Here is a 16310-nt window from a genome sequence, read left to right as displayed (position 1 = left end):
GGCCACTATGGAGAGCAGTATGCAGGGGCCTTAAAAAACTAAAAATAGAGTTATCATATGACCCTGCTATCCTACTCCTGGGCATATATCCAGAGAAAAACATGGTCTGAAAGGATACATGCACCCCAATGTTCATTGTAGCACTGTTTATAATAGCCAAGACAGAGAAGCAACCTAAGTGTCCATGGACAGAGGAATGGATAAAGAAGATTTGGTACATATATACAATGGAATATTACTCAGCCATAAAAAAGAATGAAATAATGCCATTTGCAGCAACATGGATGGACCTAGAGATTGTCATACTGAGTGAAGTAAGTCAGACAGAGAAAGAGAAATATTGTATGATATCGCTTACATGCAGAATCTAAAAAGAAATAATACAAATGAATGTATTTACAAAACAGAAATGGACTCACAGACTTAGAGAAGGAACTTATGGTTACCAGGGCGGGGAGAGTGGAGGGAAGGGTAGTAGGGAGTTTGGGATTGACATGTACAGACTACTATATTTAAAAAGGATAAACAACAAGGACCTACTGTATAGTGCAGGGAACTCTGCTCAATGTTATGTGGCAGCCTGGATGGGAGGGGAGTCTGGGCGAGAATGGATACATGTATATGTATGGCTGAGTTGCTTTGCTGTGCACCTGAAACTATCACAACATTGTTAATCGGCTATATTCCAATATAAAATAAAAAATGTTAAAAAAATGAAAAGGAGTGCCTCCAATCCATTAATGGTAGATTAGGTCCAGCCTTAAGTAAAATGGTGAGAAAGAATAAAATTTATCTTCAGGATTTTGGGCCTCCACGTCCTTTCATCTGTAACCAAAGGACAACCTTCCTGCCATCTTCAATCTCACAATCTCTGTCACAATCTCCCCCGACATAGAAGAAATAGGAGGGCACTTGGCTAAGAATTTAATAAAATCCTGCTGAGAAGTACTTTCACATCTCTAGACACTTCTTTGGTGACTAAGCAAGTGGCCATCAAAGTTTTAAATTAAAAAGATGGACAGGGCTTCCCTGGTGGCGCAGTGGTTGGGAGTCCGCCTGCCGATGCGGGGGACGCGGGTTCGTGCCCCGGTCCGGGAGGATCCCACATGCCGCGGAGCGGCTGGGCCCGTGGGCCATGGCCGCTGAGCCTGCGCGTCCGGAGCCTGTGCTCCGCAATGGGAGAGGCCACAGCAGTGAGAGGCCCGCGTACCGCAAAAAAAAAAAAAAAAAAAAAAAGATGGACATATTTCTGACCCAGGCAGCCTAGAGAAACACAGTTTAAAAGGGGAGGACAGGATAGAGAAAGAAAATTAATATCCAACTCTATCGGATAAAGACAGACTTGCAAATTATGAAACAATTTAGACAAATATTTATCTTTATCTGTATGAGTCATGAGTTATTTAAACTTTAGACAACACAATTTCTAAGTATTACTATTTGTACTATAGATCTGTGTGTGTGTGCATACAAATGTCTGTAAGTTTCCTCAGTTACCTCACACAGATGGGGAGACCTGGATGGGAAACAGGCTTGGATGCCTGTGGCCATGAGGAGGTGTGCACTAGGAAGGGACACCTCCTCACCTCCTCCATCCTTTGTACTACTTGGAGAGATAGTCAGACTGGATTTGTTCTCATGAGCCTTTCCCTTAGCTATTCTGAATCTAATCACCCAGATTTTGAAAAACAGACTGCTGAGGAGACAGATGGATCCTCCAGGCAGACTAACCCTTGTAGGAGTGGGATTTCTAGAATTGAGATTGGAGAGTCACAAGGTCAAGGTTGCATCTGACAAACATCTATGAACCTGAGGTCTGGAGAGCATCATAGGTGAACCTCAGATGAAGCATTTAACTCCTTGGTGATTTTGTCATGAAACATGGGAAAAGACAGCTGTAGAAGATATAGCATATGCTTCCAGAAAATTCTTCCTCATGCATTATAATTTCCCAATGGTCACCTCAACCCTTCAGGGAAGTCTGAAACAGCCTATATGGTGGGACAGAGATTTGGGGGATAGAGTATTAAATAGGAGTGTGGCCTGCCCTGCAGTCGCCCCTTAATTGGGTCCTGGCAGAGATAGCAGCACATCAAGGGAACTGGGTTAGGGGTTTCGGGTATGACTGGCAGAACTGGGAGCCATGGTGGGGGGACAGCGAGTATGATATATTGAGGAGCAACTTCTGGGAAGATAACTCAAGAAAACCCAAAAAAGTCCCTCCTCTTTCTAAATATATCCTGAAGAAATGTGAGCCTTGATGTGTGTATAGGGTGGAAAGTGGGAGATAAGGGTCCAAGATGAAGCTGATATTCATATTACACATCCTTTCCCCTCTTCCCAACTCTTATTATCAGTTGCCCAGTGTCTTCCCTAACATCTAATACTGTACTCAGGAAAGAATCTGCTCTCAATTATTTACATCTTGGTGTGAATAAATTTAAGACAGCAGGCTTCTTTCTACTGAAGACTTCTGTAGGAGTAGGTCTAGCCTTGTGGCTGGGTTAGGATAGGAAATTAATAATAATGCAATTTGAGGTGAATTACCTCTCCCATGAGATATTTGCATTTTACTCCTGATATCTAATTGTGGAATTAAAATTTTAAAACTCATTAAAAGATATTTAATCCCAATTAAACAGAGAAAATAGTGCCTAGAGTGTATGGCTCCTAAAATCAAGCCAGGCAGTTAGCTCCCTATTCTACACTTGGTCATGGTCAGCCCTGGAGATAGGTAAGCACTCTGACACCACAGCCTTCCCTTGGGTATATGTGCACATTTCCAAGAGTTTTGTTTTGATTAGAGTTGGTTTGGGACTTAAGGCGGAATCCAGGGATCAGAATGGTTGAATTTATAAAATAAGAAGGGAAGATAAATTAAAGAGCAGTTGCCATTTGGTAGCAGAAATACACATAGAGTTCAGCCCCACTTTCTCACTCTCCCCACATGGAAGGCAAATACCATGCATTCAGGTACTTCCATTATTGACAGTTAAATATTCATGCTGGAGTCACAGGGAGAATTTATGTGTGATAAATCATCATGAAATACTCATTATAATCATATCAACATAGAATTGGTTCATAAGCATGGATATTTCATGGATATTGCTCTTCATTTTCAAGTGTGAAAATGTTTTCACACTTGCTTGACCCTTCATAGTAACCCCAGAGCAGGTATTACTATTATTGTTATTCCCATTTTCTAGATGAGAAAACTAAGATAAGGGGTCACTAATGATCACACTTCTTGTGTCCTGTGATTTTCAGACTTAATCAAAGAAGACAAATTTAATATTAAAAAGTTCACATTTATAAATTCAGAAGACAATTACTTGCTTTACGAAAGGATTTATCATAGGAAATTTTCATGCCACCATATTTAAAATATAATGTGTTCTTTGAGAATTTGAAATACACAGTTATAATATGACAATTATAAAGTGATATGCATATTACAGTGACACTTGGACTCAATGTCATTGAATAGTTACACTCATATCAAAGAAATGGACATTTAAAAAAATATAAACTTACATTTCCTCTCGCCGGTAGTCTAACTCCCACTGTGAATTATTCCCATTCTGAGAATAAATAATTCCCACTGTCACAGCTACCACTATAGCCGGGACTCCTATGTGATAAAGAGTCATAGAATTAATAATTTACCCAAGACTGGGATTAATTATAAAAGAACATGAATGAATTATACACCTGACCTTTTTCAGGATGTATTGTTCTTTCCACTATAGACAGTGTACTAAATGATCCTACAGATGTAGGTCAACAGTAGACATAGTTTTTCTGTGTTTTCCTTTCCCTATCAGTGTTGGCTATACATATCAATCCTATACTATTTCTGATTTCTTTGTAACTCTTACCACAATTTCCACTCTTAAATGGTCTAATTCCTCTTTCACTTGAATAAATTTAAATTTAGATAACACGAAAACAACTCTCCTTTGCTGGAACTCATTAAATTTTTCAAATTATTTTTCTTAAAAGAGTCACTCTGATTGCCTTGAAACATTTCTTTTAAAGTAGCTAGGAAAAGCAGGGTCAGGGTGGTGGTGGGATGAATTGGGAAATTGGGATTGACATATATACACTAATATGTATAAAATAGATAACTAATAAGAAGCTGCTATATTTTAAAAAATAAAATAAAATTCAAAAAAGAAATAAGGTTAATTTACAAAAAAAAATAAAGTAGCTAGGAAGTTTATATGTGGTCTAAATCTCAAGTCAAATAAATAGAGATGTTAAAGGAAATGAACATCTTGAAGTTAGCTCATGATGTATCTAGTATAGCTGCCTTGATCACATCTGCCTTCTTCACAGGAGAAGACACTCCTTCACTAGACAGAAGGCACTCTTAGTGATTGCTGGATTTTCCATCTCCCCTACCACAGGGCCTTGTACTATTAGGTCTTCAATAGGTGTTTGTTTAAATTAAGTGATTTCAACAAAATTAAATTCCTGAGTAAGTGAAGAAGCAAACACTTACCTCATCCAATTAAAGAGATGAAAAGAATGAAATGCTGAGGAAAAGGCTTCATGGTCCTAATAAGAAGGAAATGGAGCTGGGCAGCACTGAGTCCCATCCAGGTAAATGTCACTAACACAAAATAGTGCAGCAAGATAGCAATCGCAGTGCATGTGGGATTCGAGATGACAATGGTGTCTTGTCTGGACATTTCATTATTGCTCAAGTCAGTATTATCAGTGTCACTATAGTGTCTTTAAGTTCTTATTGGAGTTTTTGATTCCAAACACAAACAGGAAGTTGAAAATCAACATTGATGTGCACAGATTGACCAATACCCAGGTTACTGAGGTTTTTCTGACTTTCCTGAAAATAAATAAATAAATAAAATTAATAAACAAAACAACTACAAAAAATACTCCAGTGAAATCATGAGGGAACAAAAGAATATTATTACCCACTGTAAATCTAGCTCATAGCTCAGTGGGCCAGCCGGTAAACGGACCTTCCCAACTACACCAGAGAAACATTCTCTTTTTATCTGATTCTCACAAAGTGAGTTTGAGAAAACAGGTTGATTTCTCCTTTCTTGAACCTGTCATTTAATCCAAGGTGATAGCTGTTTTCCAGAGATGCCCTCCTGTGAACTCTACTTCCTGGAGTTTATGCCCAGTGTAGCCCCCTCCCAGGGCTGTCCAGTGACTTGATATAACTAACAGAATGCAGCAGAAGGCCTGGCAGCCAGGGCCAACTTATCCATCAGACAGTGGTGCTTAGCATCCACAATATGTTTATACTTCTATGGTCCACAACAAGGTCTTCTAATGTAAAACATGCCCAAGGACTGTTCCTTCATCTGAAGATATAATTTGTGGGTGTAGAACCAAGTTCTCTTTGAAACTCATGACATAACACAGGTCTCTCCGGTATTAAAGAAAGTTATAAAATTTCATTCACTACCATCTAGATCCTTATGAATTTTTCAGATTATAAGGCCTCTTGAAATAAATATTTCACTATTAATGTGCTTAAAGTTCTAACACCTTCAAGAACTTCTCTATTTCTAAGGTCTCAGAATTTGATGAACAAATCTGTTTGCTAATTATATATCCTTTACGGTCCTACCATAACATTCCACCATGGTCCTACTTAGTCTTTGGATTCCCACACTGAATAAAAAGCTTATATTAAAACAGAACTCTGTCCATCCTCATGATATTTTAGTTGAGATTTTCTGGATAATTCAAAATTTTATTAAGCCTTCTGAAAAGTTTAATGGGCAGAAATGCAAAAAGCTTTCAGAAGAATCCATTTATATAAAAGTAAAGTTAGTTTTTAATTTTTCTCCAATTTCAAACATAAATTATCTACAGCGAGAACAGACTATTTTCAAATGGGTCTTCTGTATATTACTATATTCTGTGCATTTTTATTATATGCACAGAAATATATAATATATATATTATCTATGACAGCAAAACTGCTAAAAACAAGTTGATACAGGACACACACACACACACACACACACACACACACACACACACACACAAATATGATGACAATTAGAAGGAGTGAGATTTTAGGCAAAGAAACTATCTGGTTGGCCAAAAAGTTCATTCTGGTTTTTCCATGCCATCTTACAGAAAAACCCAGATGAACTTTTTGGCCAAACCAATAGTTATGCAGCTACCACAACTTACTCACATGGAACCAAATAACTGTCTGTTCAAGTGTATTTACAAATGAAAAGACAGATATAAGAGCCATTTTACTTTATATGACAGACATAATTATATGGCATGTAATTTTCCTTCAAGGCACTTACCACAATTTGTAATTATATATTTATTTCTGTATATATTTGTACAATGTCTGTCTTCCCCCCGAGAATGTAAATTCCAAGGGAGAGGGGAGTTTATATGTCTTGTTCATAGTTTTGTATTTACCTCCTCACATGTTGCTTGGCACATAGTAAGCACTCAATGTAAAAATTTTAAACAAAGGGCAAGAGACTCATTAAGTGTGAAAGGTAAAGAAAATAATCAAAAATAATTCTGGCTCTCTGGACAAATAGCTGATGCTAGGTATGGGGGAGAAAAAGTGAAAGATGTACCTGGTCCATCTTGCTGTGCCTTAAATAAGGAAACGCTTATAGACTGATAGGGACATGAAAAAACAACATGAAAGGACTCCCTCCAGCTACACTGGAGAGTACACTTCTTTCCAAAGTAATATAGTGACTAAATATAGAAAGAATGATAGATTAGAGATCATTATTCACCCACCAATGTAATCATATATACCAATTAGGATCATCCGTGAATACCAAAACCACTGAGTAAAAGTTGGGGAACAGAATATTCACACAGTCCCAAAGTTTCACTGCATGGATTGCCTATTATTTACAAAGGGAAAAATTGAGACTTTACAGTATAGAAATCTACAAGACACTATTTAAACAAGGAAGCAAATGACACAGCAATAACGGGACAAACTGACATCATGCACTTCTTGCTGTGCCACAATGAAAAAGACTTAATGATTAGAATTCTCATCAAAAATATGTAATCTGTACCTAATCATTGGAAAATTTCCGAGAAATTTTATATTGTAGAATATTTTACCTTCTATAAAATAACTAACCTGAACACTTCAAATATTTTAATGTCATGAAAGACCAAAACAAACAAATTTAAAAAACAGAGGAATTATTCTAGGCTAAAGACAACTAAAGAGACACAATTACTAAATAAATTGGGGAGGGAACAGCTAAAATGGACATTATTGGAACAGTTGGAGAAATTTGAATATGGACATTAACATGATAACATTATATTAATGTTAAATTCTTGAGTAAAATATTGTGAGTGAGGATAATAATATTATACTATCTAGGAGTGCCCTTGTTTTTGGGAGATGCATACATGCTTGAAGAATTTAGAGATGACAGTCATGATGTTTACAACTTACTTTCAAAATTTCAGGAAAAAAAATAAAAAGAAAGAAGGCAAAATATTAACAACTGGTGAATCAAGGTGAAGGGTATTTGGGTGTTCACTTAGTCTCTTTCAACACTTCTATAGACTTTTAATTTTTTTAAATAAACTTCAGGAAAAAATGTTTCAATGGCAATATCTTTAGAACAAAAAATTCCAGAATCTACACATCTGAGAAAACAGTTGTGAAGGAATTTATTAGAGAGAAATAATTCTGAAGGAAAGAAGCATTGTGATACATCTTGAGTTTGGGAGAAAAAACCAGATGAGAATACATTTTCTTTTAGATTCCATATACATGTGTTAGCATACGGTATTTGTTTTTCTCTTTCTGACTTACTTCACTCTGTATGACAGACCCTAGGTCCATCCACCTCACCATAAATAAATCAATTTCGTTTCTTTTTATGGCTGAGTAGTAGTCCATTGTATATATGTGCCACATCTTCTTTATCCATTCATTTGCCAATGGACACTTAGGTTGCTTCCATGTCCTGGCTATTGTAAATAGAGCTGCAATGAACATTGTGGTACATGACCCTTTTTTTTTTTTTTTTTTCTTTTTGTGGTACGCGGGCCTTTCACTGTTGTGGCCTCTCCCGTTGTGGAGCACAGGCTCCAGACACGCAGGCTCAGAGGCCATGGCTCACGGGCCTAGCTGCTCCGCGGCATGTGGGATCTTCCAGGACCGGGGCACGAACCCGTGTCCCCTGCATCGGCAGGCGGACTCTCAACAACTGCACCACCAGGGAAGCCCCATGACTCTTTTGGAAGTATGGTTTTCTCAGGGTATATGCCCAGTAGTGGGATTGCTGGGTCATATGGTAGTTCAATTTTTAGTTTTTTAAGGAAACTCCATACGGTTCTCCATAGTGGCTATATCAATTTACATTCCCACCAACAGTGTGAGAGGGTTATCTTATCTCCACATCCTCTCCAGCATTAATTGTTTGTAGATTTTCTGATGATGCCCATTCTAACCGGTGTGAGGTGATACCTCAGTGTAGTTTTGATTTGCATTTCTCTAATGATTAGTGATGTTCAGCATCCTTTCATGTGTTTATCGGCAAACTATACATCTTCTTTGGAGAAATGTCTATTTAGGTCTTCTGCCCATTTCTGGATTGGGTTGTTTGTCTTTTTGATATTGAGCTGCTTGTATAATTTGGAGATTAATCCTTTGTCAGTTGTTTCATTTGCAAATATTTTCTCCCATTCTGAGGGTTATCTTTTTGTCTTGTTTATGGTTTCCTTTGCTGTGCAGAAGCTTTGAAGTTTCACTAGGTCCCATTTGTTTATTTTTGTTTCTATTTCCATTTCTCTAAATGGTGGGTCAAAAAAGATCTTGCTGTGATTTATGTCATAGAATGTTCTGCCTAAGTTTTCATCTAAGAGTTTTATAGTGTCTGGCCTTACATCTAGGTCTTTAATCCATTTTGAGTTTATTTTTGTGTATGGTGTTAGGGAGTGTTCTAAATTCATTCTTTTACATGTAGCTGTCACTTTTCCCAGCACCACTTATTGAAGAGGCTGTCTTTTCTCCATTGTATATTCTTGCCTCCTTTTTCAAAAATAAGGTGACCATATGTGCGTTCGTTTATCTCTGGGCTTTCTATCCTGTTCCATTGATCTATATTTCTGTTTTTCTGCCAGTACCATACTGTCTTGACTACTGTAGCTTTGTAGTATAGTCTGAAGACTGTGAGACTGATTCCTCCAGCTCCGTTTTTCTTTCTCACGATTGCTTTGGCTATTTGGCATCTTTTGTGTTTCCATACAAATTGTGAATTTTTTTGCTCTAATTCTGTGAAAAATGCCAGTGGTAGTTTGATAGGGATTGCATTGAATCTGTAGATTGCTTTGGGTAGTATAGTCATTTTCACAGTGTTGATTCTTCCAATCCAAGAACATGGCATATCTCTCCATCTGTTCATATCATCTTTAATTTCTTTCATCAGTGTCTTAAGTTTCCTGCATACAGGTCTTTTGTCTCCTTAGGTAGGTTTATTCCTATGTATTTTACTCTTTTTGTTGCAATGGTAAATGGGAGTGTTTCCTTAATTTCTCTTTCATATTTTTCATCATTAGTGTATGGGAATGCAAGAGATTTCTGTGCATTAATTTTGTATCCTGCTACTTTACCAAATTCATTGATTAGCTTTAGTAGTTTTCTGGTAGCATCTTTAGGATTCTCTATGTTTAGTATCATGTCATCTGCAAACAGTGACAGTTTTACTTCTTTTCCAATTTTTATTCCTTTTCTTTTTCTTCTCTGATTGCTGTGGCTAAAACTTCTAAAACGATGTTGAATAATAATGGTGAGTGGGCAATTTTGTCTTGTTCCTCATCTTAGAGGAAATAGTTTCAGTTTTTCACCATTGAGAACGATGTTGGCTGTGGGTTTGTCATATATGGCCTTTATTATGTTGAGGTAAGTTCCCTCTATGCCTACTTTCTGCAGGGTTTTTATCGTAAATGGGTGTTGAATTTTGTTGAAAGTTTTTTCTGCATGTATTGAGATGATCAATTTGTTTTTCTCCTTCAATTTGTTGATATGGTGTATCACATTGATTGATTTGTGTATATTGACGAATCCTTGAATTCCTGGGATAAACCCCACTTGATCATGGTGTATAATCTTTTTAATATGCTGCTGGATTCTGTTTGTTAGTATTTTGTTGAGGATTTTTGCACCTATGTTCATCAGTGATATTGGCCAGTAGTTTTCTTCTTTTGTGACATCTTATGTCTGGTTTTGGTATCAGGGTGATGGTGGCCTCGTAGAATGAGTTTGGGAGTGTTCCTCTCTCTGCTATATTTTGGAAGAGTTTGAGAAGGATAGGTGTTAGCTCTTCTCTAAATGTTTGATAGAATTCACCTCTGAAGCCATCTGATCCTGGGCTTTTGTTTGTTGGAACATGTTTAATCACAGTTTCAATTTCAGGGCTTGTGATTGGTCTGTTTATATATTCTGTTTCTTCCTGGTTCAGTCTCAGAAGGTTGTGCTTTTCTAAGAATTTGTCCATTTCTTCCAGGTTGTCCATTTTATTGGCATAGAGTTGCTTGTAGTAGTTTCTTAGGATGCTTTGTATTTCTGCAGTGTCTGTTGTAACTTCTCCTTTTTCATTTCTAATTTTATTGATTTGAGTGCTCTCCCTCTTTTTCTTGATGAGCCTGGCTAAGGGTTTATCAATTTTGTTTATCTTCTCAAAGAACCAGCTTTTAGTTTTATTGATCTTTGCTATCATTTCCTTCATTTCTTTTTCATTTATTTATGGCCTGATCTTTATGATTTCTTTCCTTCTGCTAACTTTGGGGTTTTTTTGTTTTTATTTCTCTATTTGCTTTAGATGTGAGGTTAGGTGTTTTTTGAGATGTTTCTTGTTTCTTTTTTTTTGGCTATGTTGGGTCTTCATTGCTGCACACGGGCTATCTCTAGTTGCAGCAAGCAGGGGCTATTCTTTGTTGCAGTACACAGGCTTCTCATTGTGGTGGCTTCTCTTGTTGCAGAGCATCAGCTCTAGGCATTCAGGCTTTGGCAGCTGTGGCACTCGGGCTCAGTAGTTGTGGCTCGCGGGCTCTAGAGCGCAGGCTCAGTAGTTGTGGCACACAGGCTTAGCTGCCCCCACGGTATGTGGGATCCTCCCAGACCAGGGCTCTAACCCACGTCCCCTGCACCAGCAGGCAGATTCTTAACCACTGCGCTGGTAGGGAAGTCCAAGATGTTTCTTGAGGTAGGATTATATTGCTATAAACTTCCCTCTTAGAACTGCTTTTGCTGCATCCCATAGGTTTTGGGGAGTGGTGTTTCATTGTCATTTGTGTCTAGGTATTTTTTGATTTCCTCTTTGATTTCTTCAGTGATCTCTTGGTTATTTAGTAGTGTATTGTTTAGTTTCCATGTGTTTGTATTTTTTACAGATATTTTCCTGTAATTGATATCTAGTCTCATAGCATTGTGGTCAGAAAACATACTTCATACGATTTCAATTTTCTTAAATTTACCAAGGCTTGATTTGTGACCCAAGATATGATCTATCCTGGAGAATGTTCCATGAGCACTTGAGAAAAATGTGTATTCTGTTGTTTTTGGATAGAATGTCCTATAAATGTCAATTAAGTCCATCTTGTTTAATGTATTATTTAAAGCTTGTGTTTCCTTATATATTTTCATTTTGGATGATCTGTCCATTGGTGAAAGTGGGGTGTTAAAATCCCTGAATATAACTGTGTTATTTTTAATTTCCCCTTTCATGGCTGTTAGCATTTGCCTTATGTATCGAGGTGCTCCTATGTTGGGTGCATATATAGTTACAATTGTTACATCTTTTTCTTGGATTGATCCCTTGATCATTTTGTGGTGTCCTTCTTTCTCTCTTGTAATAGTCTTTATTTTAAAGTCTATTTTGCCTGATATGAGAACTGCTACTCCATCTTTCTTCTGATTTCCATTTGCATGGAATTTCTTTTTCCATCCCCTCACTTTCAGTGTGTATGTGTCCCTAGGTCTGAAGTGGGTCTCTTGTAGACAGCATATATCCAGGTCTTGTTCTTGTATCCATTCAGCCAGTCTATGTCTTTTCATTGGAGCATTTAATCCATTTACATTTAAGGTAATTATCAATATGTATGTTCCTATTCCCATTTTCTTGATTGTTTTGGGTTTGTTATTGTAGGTCTTTTCCTTCTCTTGTGTTTCCTGCTTAGAGAAGTTCCTTTAGCATTTGTTGTAAAGCTGGTTTTGTGGTGCTGAATTCTCTTAACTTTTGCTTGTCTCTAAAGGTTTTAATTTCTCCTTTGAATCTGAATGAGATCTTTGCTGGGTAGAGGAATCTTGGTTGTAGGTTCTTCCCTTTCATCACTTTAAATATGTCCTGCCACTCCCTTCTGGCTTGCAGAGTTTCTGCTGAGAAATCAGCTATTAACCTTATGGGGATTCCCTTGTATGTTATTTGGTGCTTTTCCCTTGCTGCTTTTAATTTTTTTTCTTTGTATTTAATTTTTGATAGTTTGATTAATGTGTGTCTTGGCGTGTTTCTCATTGGATTTATACTGTATGGGACTCTCTGTGCTTCCTGGACTTGACTATTTCCTTTCCCATATTAGGGAAGTTTTCAACTATAATCTCTTCAAATGTTTTCTCAGTTCCTTTCTTTTTCTCTTCTTCTGGGACCCCTATAATTCAAATGATGGGACATTTAATGTTGTCCCAGAGGTCTCTGAGACTGTCCTCAAGTCTTTTCATTCTTTTTTCTTTATTCTGCTCTGCGGTAGTAATTTCCACTATTTTATCTTCCATGCCACTTATCCGTTCTTCTGCCCCAGTTATTCTGCTATTGATTCCTTCTAGAGAATTTTTAGTTTCATTTATTGTGTTGTTCATCATTGTTTGTTTGCTCCTTAGGTCTTCTAGGTCCTGTTAAACGTTTCTTGTATTTCCTCCATTCTATTTCCAAGATTTTGGATCATCTTTACTATCATTACTCTGACTTCTTTTTCAGGTAGACTGCCTATTTCCTCTTCATTTGTTAGGGGTGATGGGTTTTTACCTTGCTCCTTCATCTGCTGTGTATTTCTCTGCCATCTCATTTTGCTTAACTTACTGCATTTGGCGTCTCCTTTTCGCAGGCTGCATGTTCATAGTTCCCACTTTTTCCCCCGCAGTGGGTGAGGTTGGTTCAGTGGGTTTTGTAGGCTTCCTGGTGGAGGGGACCGCTTCCTGTGTTCTGGTGGATGAGGCTAGATGTTGCCTTTCTGCTGGGCAGGACCACGTCCAGTGGTGTTGTGTGGGGTGTCTGTGACCTTATTATGATTTTAGGCAGCCTCTTTGCTGATGGATGGGGTTGTGTTCCTGTCTTTCTGTTTGATATGGGGTGTCAAGCACTGTAGCTTGCTGGTCATTGAGTGCAGCTGGGTCTTAGCACTGAGATGGAGATCTCTGGGAGAGCTTTCACCATTTGATATTAGGAGTGGCCTGGAGGTCTCTGGTGGTCCAATGTCCTGAACTCAGCTCTCCCACCTCAGATGCTCAGGCCTGACACCTGGCTGGAGCACCAAGACCCTGTCAGCCACACGGCTTAGAAGAAAAGGGAGAAATAAGGGGCTTCCCTGGTGGCGCACTGGTTAAGATCCACCTGCCAATGCAGGGGACACAGGTTCGAGTACTGGCCCTGGAAAGATCCCACATGCCGCAGAGCAACTAAGCCCATGTGCCACAACTACTGAGCCTGTGCTCTAGAGCCCGCAAGCCACAACTACTGAGCCCATGAGCTACAACTACTGAGCCCGTGTGCCACAGCTACTGAGCCCATGTGCCTAGAGCCCGCGCTCCTCAACAATAGAAGCCACCGCAATGAGAAGCCCGCACACCACACCGAAGAGTAGCCAAAGAAGTGCACAGCAATGAAGAACCAAAGCAGCCAAAAATAAATAAATAAAATAAATAAATTTCTAAAAAAATAAATAAATAAAATGGTTAATTTTATATCCTAAATTTAAAAAAAAAGAAAAGGGAGAAATAAAAAGAAAAAATATAAATAAATAAAATAAAGTTATAAAATAAAAAAGTAATTTAAAAAAGAAAGAGAGGGCAATGAAACCAATAAACAAATCCACCAATAATAACAAGTGCTAAAAAGTATAATAATAATTTTTAAAAATGAAGGACAGAACCCTAGGACAAATGATAAAAGCAAAGCTATACGGACAAAATCACACAAAAAAGCATACACATACACACACACCAAAAGAGAAAAAGGAAAAACTATATATATATATATAAAGGAAGAGAGCAACCAAATCAATAAACAAATCTACCAAGATAATAAGCTCTAAATACTAAACTAAGATAAACATAAAACCAGAAACAAATTAGATGCAGAAAGCAAACCCCAAGTCTACAGCTACTCCCAAAGTCCACCGCCTCAATTTTGGGATGATTCGTTGTCTATTCATGTATTCCACAGATGCAGGGTACATCAAGTTGATTGTGGAGATTTAATCCACTGTTCCTGAGGCTGCTGGGAGAGATTTCCCTTTCTCTTCTTTGTTTGCACAGCTCCTGGGGTTCAGCTTTGGATTTGGCCCTGCCTGTGCATGTAGGTCACCTGAGGGTGTCTGTTCTTTGCTGAGACAGGATCGAGTTAAAGTAGCAGCTGATTAGGGGGCTGTGGCTCACTTAGACCAGTAGGAGGGAGGGGTACAGAATGTGGGGCAAGCCTGCAGTGACAGAGGGCAGCATGATGTTGCAACAGCCTGAGGCACACTGTGTATTCTCCCGGGGAAGTTGTCCCTGGATCACGGGACCCTGGCAGTGGCGGGCTGCACAGGCTCTCGGGAAGGGAGGGGAGAATAGTGATCTGTGCTTGCACACAGGCTTCTTGGTGGCTGCAGCAGCAGCCTTGGTGCTTCATGCCCGTCGCTGGTGCCCGCGCTGATAGCTATGGCACACGCCTGTCTCTGGAGCTCATTTAGGTGGTGCTCTGAATCCCCTCTCCTCGCGCACCCGGAAACAATGGTCTCTTGCCTCTTAAGCAGTTCCAGACTTTTTCCTGGACTCCCTCCCGGCTAGCTGTGGAGCACTAGCCCCTTCAGGCTGTGCACCAGCCAACCCCAGTCCTCTCCCTGGGATCTGACTTCCGAAGCTGGAGCCTCAGCTCTCAGCCCCCATCTTCCCCAGACAAGCCTCTCAGGCTGGTGAGTGCTGGTCGGCACCGATCCTCTGTGCGGGAATCTCTCTGCTTTGCCCTCTGCATCCCTGTTGCTGCGCTCTCCCCTGTGGCTCCAAAGCTTCCCCCCCCCCCCCCCCCCCCTGTCTCTGCCAGTCAAGGGGCTTCCTAGTGTGTGGAAACCTTTCCTCCTACACAGCTCCCTCCCAGAAGTGCAGGTCCCATCTCTATTCTTTTGTCTCTGTTTTTTCTTTTTTCCTTTGCCCTACCCAGATACATGGGGGAGTTTCTTGCCTTTGGGAAGTCTGAGGTCTTCTGCCAGCATTCAGTAGGTGTTCTGTAGGAGTTGTTCCACATGGAGATGTATTTTTGACGTATTTGGGGGGAGGAAGGTGATCTCCACCTCTTACTCCTCCGCCATCTTGAAGGTCCTCTCTCAAAATCTTTTTTAAAAGTTTTACCATTTGAAACCTTAATACAGTTTAAAATTTACTTTTATCCTCAAAAACTTGCTGATTAGCAACATTTCTCTCCTTGCCAATGCAGATTGGCAGTTACACTTCTATTCAACACTAAGGAACTGTGGCATTGATGAACTATGGGACCACATTAATTTTATGTGACAAACTTGTAATTACATGGTATGTAATTTTCCTTCAAGGCACTTACCACAGTTTGTAAGTATACATTTATTTGTGTGTATGTCTTAGTCTCTCCAGGACTGAGTATCTTGTAAAATGAGTATGTTGAACTAAATCTGATTTTCTTTCCAGTTCCAAGAGACTATATTCTAATGGGAATATGCTGAGAGGAAATGATATCAGGATAGCAATTTCTCTCATGAGAAGAGCCTGCTTCCCTTCAGGTTACCTGGTGCTGACCAGTAATATAATTGTGAGAGCCAGAGCAGCAATGGACAGTGCACATCCAAATGTGGAAAATACATCTAGTGATTCAGCATATTTATATTCCTTTTTGAAACTCTAGAAAGTAAGTTGACTCATTATTTTTAAATAACCATTCTGAAATATCTGTGAAAGTCAACATCATAAAGAGATACACTGATTAAAGCAATCAGATATATTGATCAAAATAGCCAGATATGTCTTTTTTTATATAAAGCTGTGATTTTTTTTTTTTTTTTTTTTTTTTTTTTTTTTT

At 38.8% G+C, this 16310-nt stretch overlaps 1 protein-coding gene across 1 annotated transcript in view; it reads right to left on the bottom strand.

The window, feature by feature from the left end:
- Nucleotides 1-16310, bottom strand: part of ADGRG7 (adhesion G protein-coupled receptor G7) — a 59170-nt gene that overhangs the window by 31944 nt on the left and 10916 nt on the right. Inside the window, 4 exon segments of the mRNA XM_027103487.1 lie at nt 3538-3634; nt 4508-4734; nt 4736-4852; nt 16020-16132. Coding sequence (XP_026959288.1) covers nt 3538-3634; nt 4508-4734; nt 4736-4852; nt 16020-16132 — 554 coding nt within the window.

This window comes from Aethalodelphis obliquidens, unplaced genomic scaffold (genome assembly GCF_003676395.1).
Source record: "Aethalodelphis obliquidens isolate GAN/ISIS:26980383/991018 unplaced genomic scaffold, ASM367639v1 scaffold1, whole genome shotgun sequence".
In the NCBI taxonomy this organism is placed as follows: Eukaryota; Metazoa; Chordata; class Mammalia; order Artiodactyla; family Delphinidae; genus Aethalodelphis; species Aethalodelphis obliquidens.
The sequence above is the reverse complement of the archived record's forward strand: the minus strand, read 5'-3'. Positions and strand labels throughout refer to the sequence as shown.